The sequence below is a fragment of the Ictalurus furcatus genome, chromosome 22, assembly GCF_023375685.1.
Source record: "Ictalurus furcatus strain D&B chromosome 22, Billie_1.0, whole genome shotgun sequence".
NCBI classification, from domain to species: Eukaryota; Metazoa; Chordata; class Actinopteri; order Siluriformes; family Ictaluridae; genus Ictalurus; species Ictalurus furcatus.
Window position 1 is genome coordinate 3179107 of NC_071276.1, and position 9393 is coordinate 3188499.

The following is a 9393-nucleotide window of genomic DNA, read 5'->3' on the forward strand; positions in this document are numbered from 1 at the left end:
AATGATAGGAGCCGAGTAAGAATCATTTACAGTGCTCAGAATGATGAGCAGGAGGGCTGGGACAGCTGGGCTAGTTAAACAAGACTGATGGGTTTGCGGGACGATACCCAACTGAGCCCACATCCCTTCCTCCCTCTGTATGGTTTGTGTGGGGAAGACAGTGGTGGTGGTGGGCGTTGTGTGCAGACAGGGGGTAGACATGCCTTTCCGGACCATCAGCACAGCATGTTCACAGTGACTCGCTGTAACCATGATCAGCCTGAGCGGTGCGAGGCAGGAATGATAGACTCGCTCATAAAAAAGAATGAAGCTGATGTGCAGCACAGCATGCACCTCTGTGAGGACATATGGGTCAACACTGAGACACTTTGAGCCTCTGTTCTGCATCAGTTTCTGCATGAAGAACAACTCCACAGACCTTTAGTTCAAACAGGCCAAGGGCAACACTGCATGATCTCATAAATCTATTACGTGCACACAGCAGAGTGCGAACATCTGCTTCCACTGCCTAGAAATTTTTCCTCCATCAGATTCTCACTGAACAGAAATGAATGGGTTGATCAATCTAAGCCATTACTCAGCCTATCCTGTCTCACCTTGTCTGGTGGATTTGAAGTTGAAGGACTGGAATCCACCAGCGAGGGCAGACGAGTCGATGACATCCACGCCGTATTCGCTCTGGCTCCGGCGGTACAACGTAACAGATATGATGAGGACAGTGACGGCGATGGCACCTGCTGCCAGTCCCGAGTACAGCGCCACCTCGTTGGAGCCATCCATACCTGCAAGAGCAAGACCACAGAGATGTGGAGATATATGTTAGCTGCATTGGAAATATTTAGTGCATGAGAGCATGAGAGTCTGAGCTAGCTAGACAGATGGATAGTAGTAGTCCAGATTTCTCCATTACACTGTATGCTTTGTATATAGTTTAAAGATAATTTCATTTAGTCAGCTAACTATTACAGTTTGCAAGCATAACATGCTTTAACGAAGAAATACCTTGGTTCGCACAAATCCAGGCAGTGTTATGTCATAGTGGTCGCTCACCTAGCTAATCTATAATTGCATTTACGATATAAAACTCTAGCCAGGTTTATTTTATTTCCACATTACCAATTACTTTTAAAATAGGAATGTTTTTAAGAAGGCATGCGACTCTATAACAGTCCAGGATTGCGAATTAGCATTGATTAAAACAAAGGGTGTAAATAAGGATTGATAACTGCTGGCTCCACGTAAGAAGTTCCTTTTCCAAGATGAATCGCACCCCCTCCCATGCAAAAAAAAAAAAAAAAAAAAAAAAATGGCTGGCACGGAAAAGTGAGAGCATTAATGGGGGTCAGGGTTCAATTACGACCACTGAAAAATGGCTGTCATGCCCAGCGCTCATGATTTGTCTGGCAAATCCCTTGGACACCTGTGCAAATGGGAACAGGTGCAATATGCATACGTTTAGCAGAGTATGACGATGCGCTTGGCACATGACTGTGATCTGGGAAGGTGCAAAATTCCAGGACTCTCACAACTTTAATCAGAGACGCTGCAGTGTGCCAGCACCCCACACCAAGCTACATCTGTTCAGCTGACCTCTGCGGCGCGAGGACTCTGCCAGCTCGCCGAGGACGAAAAAGGGCATCAGTCGTGCTGGGAGGGCGACGCTGGATAACTGCTTGTAAGCTCAACCTGCTGTACTTAAAGTTTCCTAATGAGGTAATGTTGCTTTGGAGTTAAGTGGCCACATTCGTCAGGCTGACTCAATGGAAGCGAACTTTAACCCTCATTGTGTGCTCACTTCTTCGCAGTGGATGTCACACTGTCCCCGGCTATTTTTTTAATTTTAGCTATTACAACCATATGATTGTAATATTTATTTCCGATTGTACCACAGCACTGTTGAGTTCTTGAATCTGCCTGCTTAGAAGGTGAATTAACACTAATATCCTTTTTATAGTATCATCAGATCGTTCATGGTGACCTTTTCTGTAAGTTTAGTTAACATTTATGGAAGGAGTCTCCAGTGTCAGCATTTACTTGGAACTTGAAGAGAGAGATGCTGGTGAGAATGTTTATAGCTGCTAGAAGTTAGTTACATTTACATAGCACTTTTCTAGACACTCAAAGAGCTTTACATAGTATGGGGGGGGATCTCCTCAACCACCACTAGTGTGTAGCATCCACCTGGATGATCTGACAGCAGCCACAGTGCTCCAGAATGCACACCACACACCAGCTATTAGTGGAGAGGCAAGGAAGAGTGATGTAGCCAGTTCAGAGATGGGGATTATTAGGGAGGGTCAATGGGGGAATTTCACCAGGACACCGGGGTTATATCCCTAGTCTTTTACTTTAAGTGTCCTGGGAGGTTTAACGACCACAGAGAGTCAGGACCTCGGTTTAACGTCTCATTTGAAAGACGGTGCTGTTTTTACAGTATAGTGTCCCCGTCACTATACTGGGGCATTAGACCCCACACAGACCACTGGGTGAGCGCCCCCTGCTGGCCTCACTAACACCACTTCCATCAGCAACTTTAGTTTTCCCCAGGAGGTCTCCCATCCAGGTACTGCCCAAGCTCAACCCTGCTTAGCTTCAGTGGGAAACCGGTCAAGAACTGCACGGAGATATGGTACATAAGTGTAACTATAAATGGACTGAAAATAGGACATATCATTCATTAAAAAGTTGTTAGCAAGTTGCTGTTGTATGAGAGGAATAAATGTGCTGTTATAGGAACATGATCTTTATGAACTTTTGGCGTGGTAGCAGTAACTTCATCACAACACCCTGTCATTGATTATGTGCATATAACAGCACATCCTAAAATGTTTTATTGTCTGATGAATCTTATTGTCATCTCAGTGAGTGTCAGTTTAAACAGTATTAACAGACATGGAACTTTCTAGGCTTTCTACGATGGCAGGTGAGAAGGTGACAGAAGGGATGGACGGCCAATAACGTCACCTATTTGGTTCAAATTTATAAACACCAGTCTTTTATAGACACGGAGCCGAGAATATGTTCGAGTTTCGTGTCGAAAAAAACAAAAAAAAAAAACAAAAGCCCACCACTAATCTGGACAGAACATAATTAACCTTGGCTTCATACTGAGTGTTATGTGCGGGACTCAGTTTGACCTGCTGCAGTAATGATTTCAACCCGCATTTAGAGACGGAAGAAGGAGCATGTTGCTGACACTCATTTAAAAATGTGCTAAGTGGTGATTGGTTGAGTGAACGCAAAACACAGGGGCGCATAAGAAGACACGCTATGGTTGCTTAAGTGAGCTAATGTGCAGTAATTGCATCCCATTAGCTCATCTAAATATAGCTCGTGCTCACACACCATATCCCATCACTCATCCTGCCTAATCTGACCACAGCAAATCCACCTGAACTTGAAACGGCAGAGTGACTGCGACGGGGATTGTGGGAAATGGCCGTTTCTGATGACTGACAGACCTCTGATAAACGAAATGTGAAGGATGGATGGATGGATGGGTGGATGGATGGATGGATGGGAGGGTGTGCCCTGAAAACTGGGTATTTTTACACGCCCGGAGAATCTCTTCTCTTCTTCCGCCACATTAATCAAACGTCAAATTTTGACAGATGCGAGTGCAGATGCTTAGCGGCGATACTCAATTATCCTGATCTCCTGCGCGGCGTGGTACCTTTCGGAAGAATGACGTCCGAGGAAAACAAACCTCTCTCGCCTCGCAGGTATCCGAGCTGCTATCGGGGCAGGTGCGTTCAACGATTCAGAGTGAAGGATAAGCTGATTAAAGCCCCGTAATAGGGTGCGGTTGGGCAACTTAAGCCTGCGCCGTCATATTTAAACTCATTTCAGTGACAGGTTTTTCAACGGGAGGGAATTACTCAAGATCATATTCCATATATATGATATACGACCAGTTCTCTCAACCGGGGGTATGAGCAAGCCAACAACTGAGGCTATAACAGGACCACTTCTCTTCCAAGCAGATATCACCAAAGGTATGGTACTGACTCTTGGGGGGGAAAAAAAGAATCAGATACATGAAATATGGAAGAAAAGAGACTCACTCTGAGGCTTAACATCATGCAGCATCTTCCCATCTGCAGAGAGACAGAGAAAGAGAGCGAGAGAGAGAGACAGAATTAGAGAGCACCCCCGAATCACTTAACTAAGGCACTCGGAGATTCAGATCATGCAGTGCAAGTCCAAATGCTGGCTGTGCCAACATCAGCTGGAGATAATGATGCATGGCATCATTACAGTCGGGATACGCTGACAGATGGCACTGAGACACTTTGCTTCAGCCCACAGAAGGAGGACCACAGAACAAACCTCGCCGAGACATGCGCTACTATGTTTAGCCTCGATTTCGTAAAAAAAATGTGCTTTTTGGACTTTATTTCACTCTATAACTACTACCCTGTTGAATTCTGGATTCTGATTGGTCAGAAGGTGTGGAAATTGTTCATATGGTGTTGACGTGGTGGTGTTTTATAGACTTGAAATTTCTCACACTTATTATATGACAGCCATTTTGGGTTTGTTTATCAGTTGTGCCATTGGTCAACAATAATTTCGCATAATATCAAACCAGTTTGCATCTATCGAGTTTATCGGTCTATACGAGAGCATGATTTCAGGGTTTAATAGCATTGATTTAATGAGATATGATTTAAAGAATTGAATCTAAAAGGTGATGATGGAAAACAAAGCAATGAAGATAATGGCTAAACGATGAAACATACACTAATGATGGTGATGATGACGACCTCTAAATAGGCTTTACCTTGAGTGCACAGGCCGCCGGTGCAGTTCTCCACGTCATGACCTTTGCCCTCGCAGGTTCTTCCGTGGTTGCGGGGAGCCGGCGCGGTACACTCCCTCCACCTCTGCCTCTCACACTGAGCGCTACATGCCGTCCACTCGCTCCACTCGTCCCATCCTCCGTCCACTGAGGAGGCACGGGTTAAGACTGAGTTATGGTCTGAGGGTGCGTCATTACTTTCACATGAAGATCACGTTCGCCCCCCGCCTTCAACATAAAGTGGGCCGGGGCTAATTTTGGGTAAAGCCTGGGTACAGTTTCACAATGGCCAATCACGAGGCTGATTTCGCTCCCAATTGCTTTCATCAAACCTATCTCACTTGGTCTATTTGAGACTCAACCAACAAATGGATGAGAACTAACGGAAGCCCTCAATTTTCCCAGCAGGCCAGATCTCCCAAACAAGAAGCCTGTGAACGTTTTAATCTCCGTGCATCACGTGCATGATTTCATTGGGGGAGCGTTGCGTGTAAATTAGCCAATCTGACTGCGCCACATGTCACGCTGACAGCCCGAGCGCTGCCAAGAAGCATCACGCGTAAGAGCGCCCTAGAGGAAACAATTTCGTGGTTATTACATTGCAAGTTCTTAAAGCTCTCCATGGCCGAGCGAGGCTCCTTCCCTGCTCATCTAAATGCAAATGATGTTTGTGTGTTAGTGCTAATGCGACGCAGGTTTCAGGTGTTAAGAGCAGGTGCTGTATGTTGCTTTGCTCGACGTAACATGTCTCGCTAATGTGTCTGATGAATTCTAAACAGTGCTGGGCTGCTTCGCTGTCTCAAATCACCGTCTTGGGACAGACCCCAGTGCTGTATTTTAGCTGGGCTGGAAACTTCAACCGTGCTAAAAAATCTGTGTCTGATTTATACGCCTTTCTTGTTCACAAAACGTAGCCAACAAAGCAAAGCGAAATGAGAATAAAGAGCCGGTGACACTCAGATTGATCTGGCTTCCGAGTCTTTGGAACCGCCGATGAGGCGCTTACTCAAAGCCAACACAAACGAGACCAATGTTTATCGTGATCCAGATGTTGCGGGCGATTCGTGCAGAAGGCAGAGATGACCGATGGATGCTTTCTGCAGAAGCGAAATCAGCCAATTGCTGCCATTGACGCACAAAGCCGTTTTGAAGAATGAACAATGTGACCGGAACTCGCTGTGAACGTGACTCTTAGTGGAAAAAAACAACAGCGGCTCTTTCGTTTCTAGAACAAGCTATAATCGCCGTAATCGTCTTAACTTAAAGGAGTCTGAGGCTAAAACGACTTCATTTGGAAAGGCGTCGATAAAATAAAGCACTCTGGCATGCTTTAAAATTACCGTCACTTTTTTTTAGCGGGTAATAATTCAAATGAGTGCGGCGTGATGAAGCGGCTCGTATATAAATATGAGTTTTAAGCTGCTTTCCCAGAGAGAAGGAGCCGAGGCAATTAAATCAGCAGGTTATTGCTTTGCCGCAGCTCGGAGAGCGAGGTGATTATTAAAATAACGCCGAGAAGTGGGTCACGGCCGGGTCCACTGGAACTCAAAGGGACCCGAACTAATTCGTTTGCGTGAAAACGGGGACAGAGCCTGAGCAGGTGCAGACAGTCTGCTAGACGGCACCGCTTCCTTCCTCAGTCCTCCAGGATTAAGTGCAGGACAGAGTCATTATAGCGTGCTAGCTGTCAATTCACCACTAATTCTATTTATATCTGTAGGAATCAATCCCCAGATGGCGCGCACTGTCTAAAAAGTTTAACTCATCTCCTGCCAAACCGTAGATAAATACAGTCCCCTCTGAACGTATCGGAGCAGCGAGGCCAATTCTATTTCGCTATACACTGGACATTTGGGTTTCAGATGAAAATATGAGATGAGATCAGAATTTCAGCTTTCATGTCCTGATATTTACATCTCGATGTGCTAAACAACTTAAAACATGGCACCTTTGGTGACAGACCATCCAATATTTAGGTGAGCAAAAGTATAGGAACAGTAAATATCACTTAATACTTGGTTGTACATCCCTTCTTTGCAATAACCGACTCGAGCTGGTGATCCAAACTGGTGCATTTTTTCCTTTGTGATGCTTTTCCAGACTTTTACTGCAGGTACTTTCAGTTGTTGATTGTTTCGGGGGGGGGGGGGGGGGGGGTCTTAAAACCTTTCACTTTTCCCCCCTGACAAAGTCCTTTGTTGAGCTGGCAATGTGTTGTTGTTTTTTTTTTTTGGCCACTTTTCCACCACAGGAACTTTCCACAGGAACTAGGGACTTTTGGAGGTACTAGCTGTGTTTCCACTGCAGGAACCACGGTCTAAATTAAGTTCCAGGTAAAATATTCAGCCCTCGCAAAGTCCCAACTCAAGAGGTAGTACATTTTCAAAGTCCAGGAACTTTCGGGGGTGGGACTTGGGCGCTGAACATGCTGATTGGTTGAGTGTAAACAGCGTTTTTTTTTTTTTTGCAACCACCATTTTTTTTTAGAAGCCTGTTGCTGTGCATAGAGTGACAGTTGTTTATTGTGATTCGAATCAACACAATAGAGTTTCTTAAAAAAAATACGACCGACGGCCCGACGACAAGGTTCAGGCCTTATTAAGTATTTATGCTGAGGAAACACAACGGGGACTGGAAACGGCGTCCCGCGGTGAAAAAGTACACTTAAAAATATGGAGTGGGTTAAGCGAGCTAGGCGTTGTTCACACAGGAAAACAGTGCAGAGAGAAGCTCGTGAGTCTCAGTGCGTTCATCTCGGTCGTCTCAGCAATAACTGATAAAATCCGTTTGCTTACTTTAAGTCTAGCGTTACATTTCGCTTTGCTATCGCCGCTCGTCTCTTTCCCAGCGTTTTCTCAATTACCTCTTTAGCAAAGCAATACATCACAATCAGCAGCAGCACAGCTTGAAGCTCCTCCATGCTTGTTGTTGTTGCAGTGTCGTTATCAGATTTCAGAAAATAGACTGTCCGTTTTTAAAACACGAACCTTTATCCGAAGATAAAAATAAATAAATCAATTTAACTCCGTGACAGGGAATCGAACCCGGGCCGAGGTGAGGAGCGCGCCCGATCCTGACTACTAGACCACCGGTTTGATTGCAGCAAACGCTTTTGTTACTGTTCAAAGATTTGTGGTCCAATCACATCCTGCTACGTCTTTTTACGAGCTGAGAAAGCATTTGACATTATTACATCATTAAAATCAGCTTACTTTGTGTCAATAATCAGTTTGATTGTAGCATACTTCAAGGCTTCATATCCTCGCCAAGGGCTTGTCGTGCATCACCGGACTCATTTCCTAATCTTCCTGGAAATTTAGACCGCGATGGACACGCAGACAACAAATGTCTGGAGGAACCAAATAGTCCCTTGAAAAAAGTTCCTGGGATTAATTGTTCCGGGGAATTTCGGTGCAAAAGCGGAATTTGATCATTTTCTTGCTGCATGATGAAGTTCTTCACAATTAATCTGGATGTAAATTGGAAGACACTGTTACTGTAAACTTCTGAATTCGTTCTGCTGCTACCATCATGAGTTCCGTCACCAGTAAAGATTAGTGAGAATGTTCCAGAAGCAGCCATGACACTACCTCCACCATGCTTCACAGATGAGCTTGTATTGTTTTTGGATCATGAGCAGATCCTTTCATTCTCCACACTTTGGCCTTTCCATCACTTTGGTTGAGGTTAATCTTTGTTCTAGAACTTTTGTGGCTCCTCTCTGTATTTCTTTTCACCAAGGTGCTGAAGGAATGATTGTTTATAGCTGCTAGGTAGAGCTTTCCAAAACGTCACATTCGTCCTCCAGAATTAGAGGTGGAAATGCTGGTATAAAGGCACAGAGATGCCACCGTGAGCTGACACTCTGTGTTTCCTCATCACCGCGTGTGTGTTCGGTGACACGTCACTTCTTCTCTTCCTTCTACACGTAGCTGTTAACTCTGTTTAAGCGAAACCTTTCCTTTTCTCAGCTTTTCCGACATTTCGTGAAAAACACCCGGTGTGATCTCACAGCCTCGAGTTTGAAGCATGACTGTGCGGAATAAATGAGTGACGTATGGTGAGAGTTAAGGTTTAGAGGAGTGTGTAGGTAATGGTGTAGAGGAGCACTGACCGGGACAGAGTGCATTACAGGTGCTCTTCTGTACAGACATGCCCTCGCAGAAGGCTCCTCCGTTCAGCGGAGCCGGGTTAGTGCAGGTCCGAGAGCGCTTCTGTACTCCTCTCCCACAATCCACGCTGCACTGAGACCACTCCGTCCACAGAGACCAGCCTCCGTTCACTACAAAGAGAGAGAGACAGTGAGAGAGAGAGAGAGAGACAGAGAGCAAGAGAGAGACAGACAGAGAGAGAGAGAGGGAGAGAGAGAGAGAGAATCAGCTGCTCATGAGGGATAAAGCAGAATAAGACACAGTACATGCCGTTACCAACGACAACCAGCAGCGCTGTTGCACCTTAAGTGTACACTGTATAGCAATAAACACTACAGGTTCTAACTACACAGAGACAGACACAAGAGACAGACAGCTTGATAAACAGAGAGACAGACAGGTAAGTAGACATAAAATACACAAAATATGGACAGACAGACA

At 45.2% G+C, this 9393-nt stretch overlaps 1 protein-coding gene across 1 annotated transcript in view; it reads right to left on the reverse strand.

The window, feature by feature from the left end:
* Window positions 1-9393, reverse strand: part of unc5db (unc-5 netrin receptor Db) — a 147138-nt gene that overhangs the window by 36290 nt on the left and 101455 nt on the right. The window contains 4 exon segments of the mRNA XM_053610798.1: window positions 597-782; window positions 4065-4097; window positions 4784-4948; window positions 8916-9083. Coding sequence (XP_053466773.1) covers window positions 597-782; window positions 4065-4097; window positions 4784-4948; window positions 8916-9083 — 552 coding nt within the window.